Source organism: Pholcus phalangioides, unplaced genomic scaffold, assembly GCF_987345545.1.
Source record: "Pholcus phalangioides strain wild (caught in Gottingen) unplaced genomic scaffold, Ppha-v1.0 ptg000015l_1, whole genome shotgun sequence".
Lineage (NCBI taxonomy): Eukaryota > Metazoa > Arthropoda > Arachnida > Araneae > Pholcidae > Pholcus > Pholcus phalangioides.
The window spans coordinates 65,208,758-65,231,374 of NW_028301608.1; the positions used below are offsets into that span (position 1 = coordinate 65,208,758).

General features: G+C 36.4%; 1 protein-coding gene across 2 annotated transcripts in view; it reads left to right on the forward strand.

The window, feature by feature from the left end:
* LOC149076521 (uncharacterized) overlaps positions 1-20,947 on the forward strand; it is a 435,406-nt gene extending 414,459 nt beyond the window's left edge. For both annotated transcript variants that reach the window (XM_089244096.1, XM_089244097.1), the window contains 13 exons: positions 5,002-7,128; positions 7,259-7,499; positions 7,622-7,962; positions 10,337-10,533; positions 11,021-11,068; positions 11,702-11,824; positions 12,116-12,145; positions 13,584-13,821; positions 14,066-14,143; positions 14,303-14,377; positions 15,612-15,876; positions 16,068-16,100; positions 16,311-20,947. In XM_089244096.1, the coding sequence (XP_089100222.1) occupies positions 5,002-7,128; positions 7,259-7,499; positions 7,622-7,962; positions 10,337-10,533; positions 11,021-11,068; positions 11,702-11,824; positions 12,116-12,145; positions 13,584-13,821; positions 14,066-14,143; positions 14,303-14,377; positions 15,612-15,876; positions 16,068-16,100; positions 16,311-17,520 (5,006 nt within the window). In that variant the 3' untranslated portion in view covers positions 17,521-20,947. The remainder of the gene's footprint in view (positions 1-5,001; positions 7,129-7,258; positions 7,500-7,621; positions 7,963-10,336; positions 10,534-11,020; positions 11,069-11,701; positions 11,825-12,115; positions 12,146-13,583; positions 13,822-14,065; positions 14,144-14,302; positions 14,378-15,611; positions 15,877-16,067; positions 16,101-16,310) is intronic.
* Positions 20,948-22,617: the final 1,670 nt, after the last annotated feature.

Consider the following 22,617-nt stretch of genomic DNA (forward strand, 5'->3'; position numbering starts at 1 on the left):
CCATTTACCTTCGGCTTTGGCATCATTCCCACCCTTTATCCCCCCCCTCCTTCTGCAGGCGAGCATTGTGCCATAAACTTGCACCTGAATTATATCGGTTCCCGACGTTTAATTCAAGCTCACGTGAAGTGTAATGGACGTAACCTCAATCATTGTCCTATTGATAATGATATCTGCTGCGAGGTTGTCCGGCATCCTCCCACTGGACACGGTTGCTTCTTCCAAATTGATGATTTCGGAGCAAATACTGTAGTTTCCTCCCATATACGAGGGCTGATTGGACGAGTTGCTACATCGGTACGTAAGAGAAATGGAAATGTCTATGGAAGCTGCGAATATAATTATAGATTTCTGGAAGGGAACATCGAACCTTGGCTACGTCTGAGATCTTGCTCTTTCCATTTCTCTACTCCTATATAGTCTTTTAACCATCAGCTCATTAAACCAATCGGAAAGTATTATGGTTAATCATAACCGATTCAACTTCAAATTCTGCTCATGCTTTTCCAATCATTGAAACCTTAAAACATACACAAACAATTATTAACCATGGCAAGCATTTTACTGCAAACTACAACTCTTATAAGCATATTTGTAGGCTTTATGCAGTCTCTCATAAAAGCGGACCTTCAACCCGATACTTACATGGTAGGTAAATTCAGGCAATTTCACTTCAATATATGGAAGATAGATAGCAGCATTAGCTAAACTCTTTTTGAAGAAAATTATTTTCTTCATAGTACACTGTATTTCTTTTATCTGTTGCCACCACGAACAGTAGGTCAAGTCTGGCGAAAATGGCAGATACATGTCTGAATTTATTCGTATTTTCACTTGCGTGTAGATGAACCCTTGACCTGTTGAAATTATTCTCGAAATGACCAAAAAATACTGTACGCAGAATAGCGAATAAAACGGCAATTATATGTAGGAATGTGTTATTACTAGCATTAATAGGTCCGACACGAACGACTGGAAAAAATACTAAAAAACATGATTCATTATATATATATATACATAAGAAAAATGCACTTATCTACCATATGATTAAGGAAGTTGTTATCAATCTGGTACTTTTTGTGTCAGAATAGGGCAAGGGGGGAAAAAAATTACGTATCAAATTTGTCGAATCCAAGCTCCATTACTGACATTTCCGAGGCCTTATTTCGTCCACACTCCAACGAAACTGGTGGGCGAAAAACACTCGCTTTCATCTTTCCTTCTAACATACGTACGAATATAATACGTACACCATTACCCTAAACTGTAGCGTATAATAACCATATGGTGTGCCATTGTGATTATCTTTCATTACGGGTTATCGTATAACGTCCCACGCCACTAGGGCCGTGATAACATCACGCCCCCATGTCGTGACCCTTTGTGCTTTGTATCACTTTATGATTCGTTCAAAGCGTGACAGATGGAGCAACACCAAAATATATATATATATACAGTATATTACAGAAAAAGAATCGAATTAACAAAACAAAGAATCGATTTCCTCGCTAGTGTGGTTTCTAGTAATTGTAGTTCGTAGTAATAAAACACACATACGCACATCTCTTTCTCTCATCTCTGTAATATCAACGGCACGCCTTCCATATAATATATCCCATCCCATGTATGAATTCTTGCCGTTTCGTGACACGCGGCAATGAACGGAATTGAACGTCCGGAACATTTGCCGGATCCTCCTTTTTTTTCCCCTACTTAACAGACACTGCAAATTGCATGTTCCGAAAAACAAAACAATAAAAAAAAATCCGTTCCGTGCTGTAGCTTCTCCCAACGGGTTTCATCAAGTTCCACAGCTCTTTTTTTTTTTTTTTTTTTTTGTTCCACGTCCTTCTGTTGTTATTCGTCAGTTTATTAATTATGGATGTATGTGCTGTATGTATATAATTTTTGGGGTTTAGGGACGCGTGGGATGGTGCCGTTGACAGAAGCCGGAAACGCGATCCATCATGCATGTAAACTGCCATATGTTTTTTGGATGAAATTGTGTTTTTAATATTTTTAGAAATTATAGGGAATTTTATGTCTTCTTTTTCTCTTTCATTGTTTTATGTCTACGTAGTTTCCGTGATTTGCCGCAATAAAATATATTCTTTGATGTAGCTTAATAAAACTTATATAATCAGATGGGTTCTAGTAAGGGGTAGTTACTAGAGAGTTAATATTTCTTGTAGTGAATTAAATAGGAATTTTTTACGTTGCGGATTGTGTGTGTTCTTTAATGGCTAGTCTGCAGGCCAAAATTAGTGTTTAACATACTCTGATCTTGTGAAAAACCAAATAAACATAGTAACCGATATTATGCACATGAAATTAACATCAGTATACCGCATAAAAACAATGTATGATATCATTCCACATATTGTTCGATATTATGTTACATACCGTTTTAAACCAACAACCAATTTTACTCAGTTCGAGTTCCAGTTCGGAACTGTTTCTCGCATTTTATAGTAGAGTATGAATATGAAATACACCAAGTCAAGAGAATGATAGGAAATTCTTCTCCAATTATTTTTTAAATATTTTTTTTTTTTTGCTGGTCGCTAATTATTTCTCGCATTGATGCCGGTCCGCAAGAGAGAAATTGTCCATTTAATTTTACCGGTTCGTAAATAGAAAAAGTTTGAAGACCACACGGCATAATGAAAGATTAAAACTATGTAAGAATGAAAAGTTGGTAAAGAAAAACAAAAAACCAAAAAACAAAATCCTCTCCAGAGAAGCTTGTCGCTTTTCCCGAAGGGTTTCGTCAAGTTCCACTGTCCCATTTTCATTTCTTTTTTTTTGTTCCACGTCCTTCCCCAGTTTATTAATTATGTATGTATGTACTGTATGTATGAGTTTTAGACGCGCAGGATGTGGTGCCGTGGACTGAAGCCCCAAACGCAATCAATGATGCGTTTAAACTGCCGTATGTTTTTCAAGTGGAATTGTGTTTTTAATATTTTAGAAATTATAGGGAATATTATGTGTCTTCGTTCTCTTTTATTGTTTTACGTCTACGGACGGGTCAAAAATTGAATTGACAATGCAACTGGCAGTGCATATGTGATACTGGTGACCAACGAATCAGGATCGGTATGACAGCAGTGAAGAATAACAAACGAAAACAGCGTCTTCCAGGTGGAGATCTACGCATTACTTAATGCCATCATACGAGCCGGAGCCTGTTGTCATATACACCGACAGCGCGTCCAGTCTCTATTCTGTTATGGATCCTCTCACACGCCTCATTGTCCGAACAATTCGTCTAATCTTATGCAAGAATCCACAAATATGCTTGAGTTGGGTAAAAGCGCACGCTGGTATCGGCGGTAATGAAAAAGCGGATAAGTTGGCCAAAGAAGTGACAACTCTGCCAATTCTAGAAGGCCGGCCCTTTCCTGGGAGCCATGCTCGTCGAATTCTGTGTGAAAACCTCCTTCATGACTAGCAAAAGGCATGGTATGAATGCTCTCAAAAGATGCACACAAGGTGCAGCAGCGAGTATTATGGCATGAAAAGATCTGGCCACGGGTAAAAACAATCCTTCTAACGGTGCACGGGCCATTCCCCGCTTACTTAGAAAGGTTTGGGTGGTCAACAAACACAAAATGCAAATGCGACGCAGATGGGTCGTTGTGGCACTACGCTCCCGATGCCCACACACGGTAGAGTTCCACTTTGGTGATATGCCGTTTGTGCACGTTTTTTTATAGTTATTTCAATGGTTCGAGAAGGTTGAAGAGAAACATCGTATATTAACCACTGTTTCACTGTATCCGATTATTTTATAAGTGAGTGCAACTTATCAGAATAATAAATTATTTTGCAAATTATTGAAAAATTAATTTCTCGGATGGAAAATAAACTATAGAAAGTGGAAAAATATGACTCAAATTAATACGTGTAAAATTAGAAAGTAATGTTCAAAGTCAACCATAGATGACGCTAAAAACGAAACTAATTTATTTTGCTGAAACTTCGTAAAATTGAATATAATTAGTTTACCACATCTTGCGAAATTCAGACTGAGGGCAATGGGCTTAGTACGAGAAAGCCTTAATTCAAACCCGTCATTTTTAGGGCAATTCGGCCGAGCCCCTTCACATCGACCCACCCAAATAAAAAAAAAACCCAATTTAAAAAATAATAAAATTTTTCTCACGAAAGGGGAATATATGTATAACAGTTATTATATATTTTTAATTTTTTGTGAAGAAAATAAAATGTATTTACATTTTTGTCGATAGAGGATGCTGCACGAAAGCAAATCAGAGTCATAAAACGCAGAGTATACGATTAACAGTTTATTTCTGAATTTCCCTGTTGCTGGCAATTCCCTGACTAACAAAAATTAAATACCACAAAATGTTTTTGCTCTCAATAATGAATTCCCCCGACAGACCTGTAAGCAAATCATAAGGTTGCGCGGTCAACTTTGCAGACCCAAACCCCGTCGGGGTGTTATATCTCATATTTATAGGACGGTAGCGTTCAAACAGTCACGTTCTTTACATTCAACGTGCTATAACAAGAGTCAATTGTGACCTTCGCTCGTAACAGTAAACTTCGAAACACATCTAGATGTCACATCTTCGCGGGAAATCTGTAGCATTTATTCCAAGTTTAATACGACGCGGTCCCTTATAACATCGAGACGCAAATGCGAGACGATCTCCCCGTTAAAAAGTCTCACCACAGAGAACAACACGCCTACAACAATACTAATGTTCAAACACTTTCACTCAAAATTTGTAATATAGATGGCACCACTAAAAATTCACACACAATACTATATACGCTATCACAACTTCCGGTAACTGAATCGGTAGTGCATTGTCCGTGGCGATAGGCCGGAGTTGTACTTTGTTTGAAAGAGAGAAAGTCCCTTATAACAAGCACTACGAATGTCTAAATACCGTTTGTTTTATTAATAACTATCATGTACTTTCACAAACTGTTTCATTCACCTCCCCTTTTTCTCTCCTTTATTTTAAGGTGACGCTACACAACCAGATTTGACAAATTGCCAAGTTCCAGGAAAAACACCCCAAAATGATTCAATCCAGCAGCCAGTTGAGCCTTCGGCTGGTGTTGCTGCCGTGACAGTCACCCAGAACTCCAGTAATCCAGCTGTAATCCCAGGTTCGAATCCCTCGGACAAAAATATCAACAACCCACTGCCTTCTTCCACTTCTCCAGCAGGTGGCGTGCCGTTTCCCCTGTCTCTCTTGCACCAGGAAGAGTTCGCCGCTGTCACATCGACGAAACATGCGATCATATCCGAAGAAAACCCATCTCGGCACCACCATCACTTGCCTACTTCTCAGAGGTACGGTGGCGGTAACGGGTGTCTGAACGATTCGTCGTCCTACGCGTCGCCCAACAACCCTCAGAGATCTGCTCTGGGTGTCGTTGACTCGTACGGCAGCAAGGAATCCGACTACACTAGCAGTGGTATCTCTACTTCCTTCGGCCATCAGAGCTCCAAGTTTACTACTGGTAACGGGTATCACAGTCAGTGGGAATTGAGCAGTAAAAATAGACTGAGTGGTGATATATCTAATTTGAGTTGCCCTGATCAGAAACAGATTTCATCCGCTGCGACCGATGATAACAATGTCCATGGTGGTAGATATGTGCCACCCTCTGACAACAAGCCCCCATCCTACTCGTCGAAACATGCCGAAGAAGCTGTGATCAAACACCGTAACCATTATCCTAAAGATCGAACGTACGACTATTTAAGAAGGACCGAGTCACAGAGGAAACTGTTAGAGTCCAAAAACGACTTGAATAGCTTATACAAGTCAAGTACCCAGAAAGGTCCTTACGGTACAGATTGTCACACCACATCAGACTACTCTTATCCGAAACAGGATTTGATTAGTAGTAGAACTTCATATTTAGGTGTTCATTCTTCCGAAGATGTCGCCACTAGTCTGCCGAACAGGACATACCCGGTGAGCAACAACAGTAAAGCTGATTCTTACGCTGCAGTTGGATTATCTGCCGACAAGAATTTCAAGGACTTCTCACACGAAAAAAAGCCCGTCGAATACGTCGACACCTCGTCTCATATTCGTAACGGCAACTCGACGTCGGATAGAGTTGTCGCGACTAGTATTTCAGACTCGATTCACTCCAAGTACCCCAGCCGTCCAGCGGCTGGTTATCACGACAAATGGTCTGATTCCGCGTACAGTTTGCAGCAGCAACAGCAGACGCCAAAAAAGGAGTTTTACCCAAATTCGTGTTATCCTCTGGTAAGTTCGACGGACAAGAAGTGCCAAGATGTCAAGGCGACAAGTTTGAAGGAAAGTAACAGCAATCCTTACGGCTACAACAAATACCACTACGATTATTCGTACGACACCAAACAACGCAACAGCGGAGCAACCGTGGTCAGTAGTGTGCAGGACCAGATATCCAAGAATACTTCCTCGGACTTCACTAAGCAGCAGCAGGACAAGCCGTACTCGAACTGGTACAACTCTTCTTATTTCTACCCTAAAGGATATCCAGATCAATCGAAGAGCAAATCGTATCCCAGGTCGGTACAACAGACTTCTTCGACACATAAACAAAGAAGTACTGTCGACAGAAACGTCGAGCCTTCGGAAAGGGAGTCGAAGCCTTACTTGAATGGACCGAGCAATGGCCGGAGTTACCAAAATAGTTCCCTGACAGAAAAATCTTACGGTTCGTCTTCGTTGTCAGATAGGAGCCTATACCCAAGTTCAACTGTAGCGCCTTCTCCTTACCACGGTTCATACGGTGAAGCTCTAGCTACACAGAAATCATCTTCTACCTGCGTTCCGACGACAACGTCTTCGTTTTACCCGGTTTCGGCTGTTACGTATCCAACGGACGTGCCAGCTTATTCGACCATATACTCAAGTTCGAGGGATTCTCTGAAAGTGTCATGGAGCAGCGCTGCTTCGAAATCGTCGACTGTCATCGCTTCATCCGGTAATTTACACAGCAGCAGCGTCGTCGAAAACGCCGAAGTTCCTACGAGAGGGCGTCACAGCTCCCACAGTAGCAGTGGCAGTTCCTCTAGCCTGAGCCAGTTGAGCCAGCCATTTCCTGTCGGTAGCAGCACTTGTCATCCGTCTGAAACAGGTAAAAATTTTAATAAAATATTGACACACACACAAACAGTATATTCGACCACTTTCAGGTTTTCTTTGGTCGAATGGTTCAATTTCCGTTTGGTCTCGTGATTTTGATTTTGTCTTCTGTTTGTGAATAGGAGTAGGAGGAAGCGCATTTCTGTCACTAACGGCATCGAAAGATCAAACTCAAGAAAGGACAAGCAGTCGGAACAGCAGCAGCAGGAGTCGCAGCAATTCAAGGAGCGCTGCATCTCCAACTGCAGGTTGCGGTACAAATTGCACACCGACTTCGAGCAGCTCGCCGACCACCTCATCATCATACGAGACAAGTGGTAGTTTGACGAGTCTGGTTTTCTCGAAACCTTCATCGTGGACTGTGTGAGTATTTTTGAGATATTGAACTTGAACATTTAAAATAAAAAGGACCGGTTCTTTTTTGCATTCTATGATTAATTTACTACATTTTGATTAACTTATTGCTTGTTTTTTGTTTTTTTTAGATCCAGCTCGTCATCTTTCGCAACACCTCAAATATTGACGTCTACAACTACCACCAGCAGCAGCAGCACCTCTGGTAATCATCGGTCCTCTTCTCCATCGACCGTTGCAGCGGGTGCATCGTCGTCGTTAACGTCACCGTCGACATCACTGGCTATCCATCATAGCAGCCCACTCTTCGGATTGTCCCCAGGTCCTTCGCACCAATCACCTTTCCTCGCAGGTGGTTCCCAAGTAATGTTCGGAGGACCGTCTCTGGTTCCCACAGCGTCTTACTTGCAGGCCGGGCCCACGGGCCCTTCGGTTTTCGCAGCCGAATCGCTCTTCGTTCCGCCACCTCCTAGTGAGTGAAAAAATGTTTTTCCTCATTCAAATGCATAAAAAATCGACTACTTCGTCCTTTTCAGTTCTGACCTGATAAATTGTTCGGAAAATACTCAAAGCTATTAATTATTAATTGAGGCGATTTTATCATGTTCATTTACAACTTCCGTTTATGATGGTTAGAAGACGGATGGAAATTTATTCCATTTACAATACATATAATTTTAAAAATATAAAGGTCTCTTATCGGAGGAATAAAAATGCCTGTATGTGTGTGTGTCATGGCTCCCACATCCTGGTGCAGGGCCCCTAGGCCGGGATCTTAGGCAGGGCTCCCCCAAGCCATACTTTTCACAGGTCCTTTTATAGTGAGTTTATGGCATGAAAAAATAAAAACTATGATAATTGTCCCGAGCCCCAGGGCTTGAGTTCTGTCAGCTCTACACCCTTGTGGGGACCATGGTGTGTGTATTTCAAAAAAGTTATTTGCCCCGGTCTATACGGGAAGATGAAATGTCAATGATGAAACCAAGAGATCTGAAACAGTATACTTTATATGCTGTGAAATGTTAAATATCGTAATCCCTCGTCCGCCCCTCTCTTCAGCTCTGTCTTCGTGTGCCGACATGAAGAAAATATTCGGGAGGAGCTGAAAGTTGCTGGTCGTCCCGTATATGTATGGGACTCAAGCGCGTACGCAGGAGAGGGAAGGTGCATCACATTGTTTTTTCTGAAATTATTAGGGGTGGGGGGGGGGGCTCAAAGTGCCTCAGTCCCTAGGTTCCGGTGCCTATGACTAGTTTAGACACTGGTTTTTTTATACAGTTGAATCCCGTTTTAACCAATATCGTTATAGCGAAAATCTCGTTTTAACGAACACTTTCCTAATCTCACAGATAAGTTTACACAGGGGCATTTTTGAATAACGTGGAATTCCTTTATAACGAAATTTCGTTATAACGAAGTGATTTCTACGGTCTTTTGGAGTTCGTTATAACGGGATTTGACTGCATTAAAAAATGATTTTAATACAATCAAAACTTTTTTAAAATAGTAGATGTATATGTCCGTGTATGCAAATGATCTGTAGGAAACGATTTGTTCATCCTGAAATGATTTTTAAGGGCACTGTATTTGCGTTAAAATTCGAACACACACACGTCCCAGTATAAATATAGAAGCGATCGTTGTAGTGCTGCCATCTATGAATGTCTTCTTGCAGTAAGGTTATTTGAAATAAATAAGGAGTCGCCGCATTCTCTTTAATATGACGGGAGAGAGAATTATTTATATATATATTCTCTTTGTGTTATTGCTCTTGAAATTTTGTGTTAGATTGAAAGATAAGTATTGACACTCTTTTCTCAGATACATATTTATTAAACACTTCGCTTATTTGCATTCAAATGGAGCTGGGAGTGCCTTTCGGATAAAAATAATTAATAAAAATTGAGATTTTAAAGAACAGTTGTATTGAATTGATTAATGCCTAAAATATCCAAGTTATGCAGAATATGGTCCTGAAATTAACGGATAAACATAGAAAAATGTCGAAATAGCTGTTGATGGCAGAAAAAAGGCATTCCCATAATAATGTTTGAAAATAGGTAATGAAAGTGCCAATGCCATTTTGCCTGAACTTCCGGTCTCTAATCGTTACTATACCAACACATGAAACCATGATGAAGATGAGAACTCGGTACTTCGTAGCAACGGCAACAGTTCTGTGGTGTTTGGTCAGAACATGATATCTCCAAAAAATGGCTTTTTGATCTAGTAGTAAGTCTTGCTAATTATAACTAATTAGAAGTGAGATAAATGCACAAATACGTGCGTACGGCTAAACAACATGCTGACGTATGATATTTTGAATGGCATTTGTATGTATGCTTTATTTCTGATTTTTAAATGACAATAAAATGCTTATATCTCAAAAATGCGATTTTGGAGTTATCATGTTCTGACCAAACACCACAGAATTTTCGAAATTAAAACGCTATCATGAAAATGCTTGCTGTATTAGAAGTTATTCAGCACATTCTTCTAGTTATGTTTTCGTACCCAATTACAGTTCTAGCTTGTAATTAATCAGTCAATTATAATTGATATTACAGTTTATAATTTACAATATAGTTACAATTATAACTTATATATTACAAGTTATAAACTTGCAAACACGGTGCTAATTTTAGATATTTTCGTACTCATTTTGGAATGCAGCTACAACTTCCATCAGCTCCTAAAACCTAAAATTCTTTACAACTTGATTACAATTTTTTTATTCTATATCGTACACTGTCCACGAATTTGTGTAAATTATACTAATGTGAAATCTAGAGCAGAAGTACGATTTTAATATGATGGTTCAAATGTGAAATTTTTTTGTCTTCTAGATCAAGATTTATTACGGAGAGAGCTAGACACTAGATTCTTGGCATCTCACGACCGCTCCATAAATATTCCACCTCCTCCTTATATGAGGACTGAGATGCACCAGCATCAACACCAACATACACACATGCATCAGACGTCTCCATTTTTACCGCCGCCCCTCGGGGCACCTCTCATCCCACAATCTGCTGCCCATTTGGTTAGTAAATATTTTATTCGCGCGTCTGCATTTTCTGTATATGGCGTTATGTCGATAGCTAGTTGGACGGCTTTTATATAAAAGGAGCCAAGTGTCATTTTGAATATTTTGAGATATACCGAGACATCTGAACTATTGAAAGAGGTGGAATTTTTTATCTAAATAGAACCAAGTGACATATAGGCTGTGATGCCGTCTGTTTGCACTTGAACCAACTTCCAAACTGAAGAGATAACTGAATCGAAGATAACATTAATGAGCTTTTTCTCAGTTTTGATTTAATAGCGCTTGGTTCCTTTTATATAAAAGCCATCCAATTAACAGTATGTAAATTCGTAATAATAAGTATAGTACACACAAAAAAAAAAAATTATAAAGGGTCATCCAAATCTTAAAAAAAATTCCAAAAAATAAGTTAATTCTATATGAACTGTTAAGTCATCTCACAGGTCCAGTATGAATAATTATTCTTTTCTTATTTTCTCAGTATGACAAATTTCCAAAGATTGACGCAAGTTTTTACGGACGGGGATCGGTAAGTCATTTTTTTTCAACATTTTTCATCTACAGCATCATTTGCATAATAAAATATGTCTATTTTTAGTTAAATCCTATTATAATGTAGTCATCATGAAAATGTTTTTGAAAGAGAAATTTGTCCAATTTTTATTACCAGTCACGTTCATTTGATCGCCTCTGATCACTGTAATTGATCTATAGAGATTTATTGTGCAATAGCTTGGCTGGACACCTTTGCGGAAATTTTAATGAATTTTCCATATCATTACAAGCATTTTCATTTGTACTGATTATCACATTTCATTCTTTTCGATATGCCAATATATTTTCTCAACACACGTCACGAATAATAAAATCGGATACTGAACGTGTTCCTATATAATAACGCAAGTTTTCTTTCCCTCTATAAATAATGCGTATTTTTTTCCTATTTTGAAACAATCGGCGTCATGGACTTTTATATATAAGCATGACTTGAAAAATTCAACCAATCTGAAAGTATTCTTCTATTAATTTAAATGATGGAATTTTCCATTTGGTATTCGTTATTTTTTATACCGTTTTTACAGACGGCATTAATGCTATTCATGTAGGGAAAATGCTGATATTAATATCAGATATTCATAAATTTTTTGCTTTTGAATTACAGATTGGTCTACCAGGCTATCCTGGCTTATCACCATTCTTATCTCCCAGTGCAGCAGCAGCTGCTGCTGCAGTAGCAGCAACACCATTTGGACCACCTGGAAGTCTAGCAGCTTTCCAACCAAAAGTAAGAATTTTAGAAAACAATATTTTATTAATGATATGCTTCTATATCTTCAATTCAAGGATCCGTTTGTTTGTATGTCATTTTAAATTCTTTCTTTATATATTCTTTAAGCAGTTTAAGTTTTCTTCTTCAAAATAAATTCGAAGTTTATACAGTATCTTCTTTTACTCCAGAGCTAAATTTATAAATCAAAATAGATTTATCATTGCAATTTGATGTTTTTTCTCAAATTTCGTGATAATGCATTTTAAGAATCCAAATTTTAAAAATATTTTTTTTTCTTATTTTCAGACCAGTTCATTGATAAAAACAAAACAAGTGGTACGTTGATGACTTTTTTTTTTTAACTTTTAATAAAAATTAGTTTACAGATACAAATATATAAGATCAGAGGCCACAACAGGAAAAGCTATCTACATATCTCTATTGATAATTTTGCTAAGTGAAAATTTTAAAAAATTCTATTATTCTATGTCATCCCCCACTCGACTGATGCCAAAAACATGAATGTGCAAATTTCAGAAAATTGGGAACTGACGTTTGAATGTTTACTTCACCCATGTTATATACTCTATGAATGTTATTTTCCATCCATGTAACAAGTGTGTTTCAATGGAAGATACACATTCAAGTTTCTGGCAAAACTTAGAAAATACGTTATCAGAGCTGACAAACCGACCCAAAATGGTAAAATTTGTACATTCATGTCTGTGGTGGAAGGGGGGGGGAGACGATTTATTCTGTTTAAAAAATACTTTGCCAATTTTAAAAATAATGTAACTTTTTGAGACTGAAATATTATATTCAATATTACCATTTTTTCATATTATGTACATACAGGGTGATTCAGAAAAGATGGGAAAAACTTCATGAGGTGATAGTAGCAACACAAACAATTGTCATCAAAGAAAGAATGGTCTAACATGAAATTCAAACGCGCTAGCACGTTTCGAAACGGCCGCTCCGCAAACATTAAAACGGCATTCCTGTTGAAATTTATCAGGAGAAAAAGAACACCATGCAAGCAAATGTAACCTGGGGAAGAAGAAGTAACCGTATTCATCCGTTCTGGCTGCCCTTGTACGACCTACATCAGACCGGGAAGAAAGAAAGGATCCCGTGTCGCACAGCTGCCGATGCAAGCACGCAAATATTTTCGGATTGGGTGATCGCCTGTGGGGGAAAACGGTCACCGTACATTCGTGCTGCCTCTGTGGTACTTACGTTTGCAGCTCCGTAAAGGAAATGCATGTCTGCTTTTTCAGTATCACTAAAGTGTGTCATTATCCCGTACTTTACAACTGTTTGAACAATTGCACGCTGGAATAACTTCATAGGGCTGGCGTCCGCGCCTTTTATTCACTGTGACGCAGATTTGAATACGGTTTTTTCTTCTTCCCCAGGTTACATTTACATGCATGGTGTTCTTTTTCTCCCGATAAATTTCAACAGGAATGCCGTTTTAACGTTTGCGGAGGGGCCGGTTAGAAACGCGCTAGCGCGTTTGCGTTTCATGTTAGACCATACATTCTTTGATGACAATTGTTTGTATTGGTGTGTACTGCCACTTCTTAAAGTGTTTTCCATCTTTTCTGAATCCCCCTGTGTATATATATTTACATGTTTTTTCTTTTGATGAATTATGTATTATTGTAAAAACAATTTACTTTTTAAGAGTAGTGCTTGTGCTATACTTTTCATGAAATTACCGAAAATTTGTTTACAAACATAATATGATCTCACCGGAATTTTCTTTTAGAAACCTGGTCGATGGTGTGCCATGCATGTTAGAATAGCCTGGGAAATATATCATCACCAGCGAAACCAGCAGCAAGCAGAGAAAGGTGCTGCTGCTGCTTCAAGTGCATCGCCTTTCTCCACAGCCTCAAAATCACCTACAGATCTTCTACATCCTTCGAATCCGTTGTTCACCTCAATACCTAAGCCGCACGATTTGGCTTTCTCCTCTTCCCTGTTTGGTGCTGCCAACAGACTGTGTAAGAATTGATTTACCGATGTTCTTCAAAATATCTAAATTTATGTCAAACTGTAAAAGTTGAAGTACTCCAAATAATTGTCTTGAAAGATCTTAGGAAGCTTTTCAAAGGAACAATAACTCAAAAGACATAGTTATTGTATATTTGTGCTTCTGTATAAATTAATCTGCATTTATCTCTTGCTTTAAGTTTTTTTAAATTTATTTTCCCTGAATTCTTAATTTCATCTTTTTTCTACTTGTAGCATCAATTCCTCCGAGGTCACCGTATGATGTTAGTTCACCTCATAACAGTTTTCTTAGCCCTACACCTGCACACATTGGTGAGTTTTCTTATTCTTAGCTACAGGTATCCAATTATTATAAATTGGTATAACTTTATCGAAAATTTTCAGTTAATTACATTCCGTAAAGTTTACTTTCCTCATTGTGTTTTCGCGTTTTGGTTTAAGATATAAATTTTTTTTTCCATGTATCTATAGGAGTTCCTCCATTACCTAGACCTGCTTATCCGAGTTTTGGTCCTCCAGCTGCGTTTGGTAGTCTCGGCAGCCTCGGTGAGTTTCTATTTTAACGTATTGAGCATCCTTTTGTTAAGCATAGGTTGCTTTTGTTCTATAAAATAATTTAACGTGTTGAAGAGAACCTGACGTACAACTAGGAGGAACAGGCAAGTCTTGCACCCCAGGCACTGGACCAGAAGGGGCATCGAATTCATCCTTTAACTGCGTTTTCTAAATTCAAGGGGCGCCCAAATTCCAGCTTGCCTCGGGTGACAAAGTATCTAGTTGTGGCCCTGTCATGATGAAATACATTCTTATATGTGATCAGGACAAGATTAATATAAACATTGCAATGAAATACTGTAGAAATAAATCATTTTTTAGAAACGTCTGAAGACTGAAGAAAGATTGAGCGAATATTTTTGCAATCTAATTAACATTTTAACAGCCAATTTTCTTAATAGGAAACATCAGTTTTATTAGTAAGAAAAATATTTTCTCGTTCATGAAAGTCATTGATTTTTTTTTCCTTGAAATTTTGAAATTCCAAACTTATTTACAAAACAAAAATTCTGTTCATTTAAGCACTTTGTCACAAATTAATTTTTTTTTAAACTGCTGACTTTAAGGAATAATAAAACTTAATGTTCAATTTATGTTAATGTTGCAATTAATGTTTTCAATTTTAATACTGTTTTAATGGACATGAGCAGAAACTGCTTAAAGGACAAGTCCAGAAACCATACAGGAAAAAAAAAATTCCCGAAATTTTTCAGTTGATAACTCAGAAATTGATTCAACTGATAACTACTAAAGGATCAGAAAGAAAAATTAAAGGAAAAAATTATGAAAATGAATTTTGCCTGTAAAAGATTAAACAATTAGATAATTAGATTTAAAAAAACGTGTTTTGATATTCAAGTGGAATAGTAGTCGTTGATATAAATTTTCAATAAATTATTAAATTTATACCTTATATTTTGATTATTCTTATAAGTTTTTATTACTTTTGCTTTCCATATTTTTTTATATTTTAGAGTACTGTCTACTTTTAGCATCGGTAATATTTTTCGTACTTATGGCTGCTTTTTTTTATACACTACTTCTCTCTTTTGTTTCATTTTAATTTATGTATTGGCTTATTGGTCTTCTCTCGGGATTATAAAAATATTCTTCAGACATGAAAGAAAATGTTGAAGTTGATTTGAAAGATTTATGAATTATCTATTTATATTCATTTAATTTTTACTAATGATTTTCTTCTCTTTTCTCTCTCCCTCTGTCTCAGGTTTAGCGGGTGCTGGATTATTTGGAAGCAAAGACATGGCAGCTGGTGTTCTACAGGGTGTGCAGGATCCATGGACTCGATTGCATAGGACTCCGCCATTCCCTTCGCCTTCAGCCAATAGCAACTCGTCTTCGTGGGGTGGACTGAAAGCCGAGGCTGAAAGAGAAAGGTTACAACAGAAAGAGGATCAAGAAAAAGAAAGGCAGAAGAAAGTTGAAAAAGAAAGGCGAGAAAAGGAAATTGACAAGTCAAAAGAAATTTCAAGGTAAAAACTCCAACAAAAAAAATTATCCATACTAGAAAAATTACAAAATGCTTCTTGAAAACCCGGTTTTGTTTCTTTGATAAATTAAACTGTACTTGATTAAAATTAAAACTATATTTCCAACTTTTCTTTAGTCCTATAAATTAAAATTCTTGGCAATTTATTTAATTTCTTATTGTTTCTTTTTACAGGGACAAAAGAGAACAGGAAAAGCAAAAAGAAAGGTATGTAGGCCTATACGTTTCACTTTCTCCGAAAAATTAATTAAAACGTGCAATTGTAAAATGTGGGGGGGGGGGAATAAAAGGATCATCATCTGCTAATAACATGCAGATGATCAGAAATACATCTAACATGCTACGCTATTGAATATGATTTCTTTTAGTGTTTTAATGCTTTATATTTATTGCTAATTTTTCCTTCTGTATTTGCAGGGACAGGGAAAGCCGGATGTATCACATTTCGAGCAGCTCGCACTTTTTGCATAATGGAGAATACGCAGATAGAAGTCGAGAGCGAGAGAAGGTTTGGGAGCCTCCTCATGAGAAGAGGGATAGATCCAGATCCCCAGCAAGAGTTCCCTCTGGACAGCGTATCGACAGTGCCTTTGATACAAATAACAGCTTCAGCAAATCAAAGCATGATATCAAAGTGAAAGAAGAGAGGCGAGACATCGGACAGAGTGATATCAGTAATCCTGTGGATATCAGGAGAGATAGCATTGGTTGTCCGCCTGAAAGGACAAAGGTTTATGATATGCAGAAGAATCCTACTCCAACAATGAACAGTCGCGACAGCCCTCGAGCTGTTCCTTCTTCCACTGTCAGTGCCACATCTGGTGTGACTAGTAGCACTTCTATGAGTGGTGTTTGTAGCAGTGCTGGTGCCATGGGAACTCTCCATCCACCAGACAGATTGCCGATGCCCAATTTTTGGGGTCCGATGCCGACTGGCCCACTTCTTGCCCTCAATTCGTCGCCGTTGGCAATGAGCGAACACTATCGTAACTTCGAACTCCATCAACTGAGAGAGCTCGATAGAGAGCAGCTGATGCAGAAGTACGGCCATTTACCGGCTGGTTTACACATGCCACCAGACAAGCTGAGAGAAGCCGAACTTGCGCGACAGTCGGCCCAAGCTTACGAGGCAGCTGTTCGAGATGCAGACCGTCAGTCGCAGTCAGAGCGCGAACGGCAAATGTACGACAGAAGTAAATTGCCTCCTCCACCTTTAAGAACGGACATGACATTTGTGCCGCCAATCGGAATGCCACAAACTGGTAACGGCAGTGGTTTATTTCCATTTTCAAACTCTTTCTTGAACAGCTATTGCAACGCGAGTTTGCCTTTGAGTAACAAGACTGCATCGCCTCCCACAGTCGGGAACGGCATTCCACCACCATTAATTCCATGCGGTCCGAGTGGTAGTCCCGGGACTGTTAACTCAGTGCCGAACCATTCGGCACAGAATGCGCACAGTACATCCCCGCAACCTTCGGCTCCTACCGTGCCTGTCTCCCAACAACCGACTTCCCAACACAAACCGAATAATAGTGAGAGGGAGAGTCCAAGGGATTCGGTTTCATCGAAGGACAAATACGAAATATCTGGACAAGGTAGGGATGGCGAATCTCAGTCAAGATAACATGTATAGGCGGTGAAGTGCATTGTAATTAAAAAGAAAAAGAAATTATTCATTTTTCCTACACACTTGGTGATTGTATTTTGATGTGCCGTGTGTGCTGATTCAAAGATTTCAGTGTTGAAATTGTTCTGATGGAGTATATTTCATTGCATAATGTATAGCGCCAGCGCTGTACAATTTTAAAGCATGTTTGGTATTTAGCTAAACAAAGTGGATTGTGTGAGTGCATCTGTGTGTGTGTACAGATTTCTTATTCGATCAGCTGCCCTTGTGTTGTGTGCAGTGTACAAAAATCTAGTCTACAGTGTAATGCGTGATTTAAACTCACCGTGTACATCTAATTCCTTTCTTTCTTTTTTTTTAAATTTACACTGTAAACATTTTTGAATCTCCAAATGTGCATTATTGACACCAGTGTTATGTTGAATATCATTTGTAACTGTTGATAAACAATACAACTGATATAAAAAATAGTGTGGCCTATGGTTATCCAGCATCAACTGAGAAAGAATCATTTCTTATGTAAACAAATGCTGATGGACCCTCTCTGTATGTGACTGCACATTCAATTGCCCAAATACCTTCTTCTAAGTTTAAAAATATTTTAGTAAATGCCTATCGAAAATTTGTTTCCAAACATATTTCAGACCTATAGCCTCCAATCAGTCCATACTAAAAGGAAAATCTTATACCAGTAACATGAAGATTATTATTCCCAAATTTAACTTCTTTTTTTTTCTAATGTGCCTTGTTGATCTAATTTTATACACCACCCATGTATTGATTGCATATTTAACACTAGAACGACGAAAGCGGTCATTTTGACCGCAAAGCTACTTTGACATGCGATTACATCCAAACGGTTTATCTCAATTTGTTGAATTTTCATAACTTTTCTTATCTTGTTGAGACTTAAATTCTTAAAATATAAATATTCTAGGTTTCTTAGTTTAGTGGTAAAATGAAGTTCTATCTATAACGACAGTAATGGTCATTTTGACTGCTATAGCGATTAAAAATATAACTAATACGATTGCAAAACATGTTGAAATGAAGTCTTATGCGAATATTGATATTGAGGGAATGAGTGTTCTATCATGGTGTTTGCTTCTCCCCAGTACCTATTTTGTACCGTTCAAAGGTACACTTTTGAAAAAGCTCGTCGTCGTGCGTTATTCAATTCAATTAGTGTCTATGTATATCTTGACGCTTTTACTGCATTGCATTTGCCTGTGTAACGTTGCACGACGAAACGAATCTTCATTTTTGACGATTTTATCCATGGGCAGACTCCTGCTCGGGGGCTGAGACAATTCTTATTATTTTTGTTTCTTCACACTATTAATTCACTATAGAGGCCACTATAGATTCATTCGATGATACGAGTGGTATCGAAAAGCTGTCTTTCGTATGTATTTTACATTGCTCAGGAATTGGCGGTTATTCACTGTTTTTTCATTCTGCAGAAGCAATCTCTTCGCAAATTTCTTAACTGTATTATATTTCAAACCTTTTCAGTGGACTGTCAAGTGAAAATGAAACAGAGAACTGCACAAGCTCGAAAAAAATAATTGTCGATCTTCTTGTTAAAGTAACAAAACATGGAATTTTCATAACAAGCATTTTTGCCAAAATTCAAAAAAAAGGTAGGCCTGCAGGAACAAGGATTTATTTCATTTCCATGCCGTACACCTCCCAGGCTCTATCGACCATAAACAAGGGTTTAGTGCAAAAATAAATGGAAGACTCTGAATAAGATATGGTACTATTTCTAGAAGTTTCAGTCAAAAAATAATAATTTATAAAGATTTTTTTCCCTATGGGGTCAAAATGACCGCTACTGCCATTCTAGGTAGTTCGAAATCCCCGTCGTTCTGGTGTTAACTGTTCATTTTGTCAAGTTGTCTCTACTTGCTATTCATGAAATATCATTGGCAAAATAAGTCATGGTGAAACATGTTATCAGTAAATTTATAGTTGCGTTTTTTTACAAAGTTTTCAAAAAAAAATTTAACAAAACAAAACAAATGCGCATACAGAAAACAAAAAAAAGCAAAACATTTTCCTATTTGCTGAAATAGCAACAGAAATTTAGTAGCATATTAATGAAAATGGTACAGTACCAAAATGGAAATAATTTATATCAAATTTAAATATTTGGTACTTTTGCCTGTCTAGTATTAATTCTTTATTCGTAATTATTATACATCATACAATTAAGAAAACAAATTTTTTGCAAAAACCTATTAGAGGAAATGGTTTTGTTTAATTTTTATCAACACAAAACATGTTTCCTTTTCATTTTACATTTGGTGTGATAGAAATATAAATTAAAATATAAAGTAAAAGTATTATCAACACATTGTATTGACACAATTGACCGTATCTTTCCTTGCTTTTAGTTCAAAACTTAAATAAAACTTTAAAAAAGTAATTATAATAATGTAAATCATTTTAATAACACAAATATTGTGTTATTATGTTATCATTATCACACCATGAGTTGTTTTTTTTTTGATGGTTTCACTCCTTTTAATAGAGTGAACACCACCACTTTCATTAGGCTAGCATGTAATTCTGCTAGCATGTGATGATATCAATTAAAATTGAACAGTTTTCTACAAATACAAAATTTATTCATTAATATAAATACAAAAGAAAACTCTAACTACTAGTTAATAGCTAGTATTACTATATCTATTAATATTAATTACTAATATTTTGTACTACCATATTTTAATGTGGAATATTCGGCAAGTAAAATTATTTTTATTATATTGTAACTCTGATCTTTTTGAATTATATGTATAATTAAATTGTCTCAGCATTTATACTTTTGTTTTTGAAGAAATTGATATTTTGCACATATCAGAGATGAATGTAAAAAAAAAAATTAGTGAAAGTCACGCTTATAGATTTGTTTGGAACGATGATTATTACGATAGAGAAAAAAGACTTGTCTTGGGCTTATTCATATTTGAAAAATGCAAAGCAGTTGTTGTTGTTTGTGAATATTTGTGTAAAGTTTCTAAATGTGGGAAAATAAAGAAAGAATAAAAAAAGCAATTTTCTCCCCATATTTAAATGAGAGAGTGAATAAAGATATGAATTTTTATGGTATATCCTGTTCGAAGTTTCAAAGTATTTTATCAAGGTTTTGAAGTTTTTTGTTTTTTTTTTCATGCGTTTTGTTTGTTTTTTTTAATGTTTTCTGCAATGAATGCTTTGAAAAAAAATATAGTGCAGTTAGCTCTCTTTTTTTTTGTATTTTGTTTTCTTTAATTTCATCTTCATAAATCGAGGAATGAAATGTGTCTATATGTAAAAGTTTGTCAAATAATATATATATATAAATATATATATGTATATACATTACATTACATATATAAATGAATTCATTCATAGATTTCCATTGCTGGAAATAAAATGCCATTGTGTCTGATTCTATGTTCATTCGTTCTTTATATTCAATCATTTTTCACACACACACACACATACTCAATTTCACATTTGAATATGTTGTTATACTGTTATACATTTTTTCACAAATTCATTTTAATTATAATTTTTACTGCGTTGAAAATGTACACCATTCCTTTGATTAATATGAGAAATTATTAATTTCGATAATTCGAGGCAATTCAGAATTCGTGAAAACAATTTTGTTAGTTAAATTTCATTACTTTATACCTTTGGACTTGGTTCTTGACCTTTTTTTCCTTCTTGCACCCCCTCAGATAATACGTTTCTTATCCGTTAGAAAATTCCATTTTTTTCTGCAATTAATTACATTAATCATCTGTTAATTAATTTCTACGAATTCTTTTACTTATTATTTAATGCCTTTTTTGGCTATGGCTAATACTTAATTTTGACTTTTTTTTTTACATTAATTCAAAAACGAAATTTAAAAAGTTAGTTTTGTAATATTTAGAGAAAAAGATTCATTGAATAGTTCTTCACTCATTGATTCCAGCCACCACAACTATATATATAAGTTAATGTTTCTTTCGCACTTGCCTTATTTTTTTTTTTACGTCTCCTGAGCCCATGTTCACGACCATATCAAATCTAAGCACCAGATGCTAATAACCTGATGTACCAATTTAAACAAACCGCGAAAGAGTTCAGGTAAATGATAATATATTTTTTCTCAACGTGCAATCGAAAAAGAAACTTTTACAAAGCAAATTTCGTGTGACATATTTCTGGGAGCAAAGACCAAGAGATGAGATGTCGAAATATTGGTAGAATTCATATTTTTTTAAGAATTGAGAAATTCAATTTTTACCATTTCAATTTTCCTGAATAATCAGTCAACATGTTATAATTTTTTTCCATCTCGCACGCCCGGTTAAGAACCACTGCTTTAGACAGTTGTAGTGTTTCATTTGATCAAGTACTCATTGGAATAATTACGGCAATGGTGGATCAACGATGAATGTTCAAATAAATGAATTGTCATTTGCACGATAATATTGTATGGCCAAAAGATACGTCGAGATTGTATGCAGTTTTTGAAATCGAACCATTGTCAAATTTTAACCTCGAATTAGTGCCCTTCTTTTCGTTGAACTCCTTTTATTCTAGAACTTACCATCACAAACCTATACAGAAAAAAAAAGAGTATTTTTCATTTACTTTTGATTTTTAATTGCCTACGATCTTAATTGGAATTTAGGAAGGGGTTTAAAATTCCTTTCATCAAAAATGTCATACTTAGATTTGCCCAGCCTATCTAACATCCAGGCAACTATCATCAATCACGGAAAATGGTTGTCTGGTAAAATAAAATTATATAAAAAATAATAATAATAATAATTTGCTATTCCCTGATTTGAACAAAAACAAAATTGATGTCTTAGAAAAAAAAGGGGAACAAATTAAAGTTTTTAAACAATAATATAAGTAAACTAATATTCGTTCAAAAACGGAGTGTAAACATGTATTTAAAGTTATAAACTGTATTTAAAATTATTCACCAAGATATAAAATATAGATGTGTTATAATTCTTCTAGTTTCGTTTTCGCTATATTAATGTCTTTTCTTTATTTGAAAGAATTGTGGTTAGTCGAATTAAATAATAAATGTTTGAT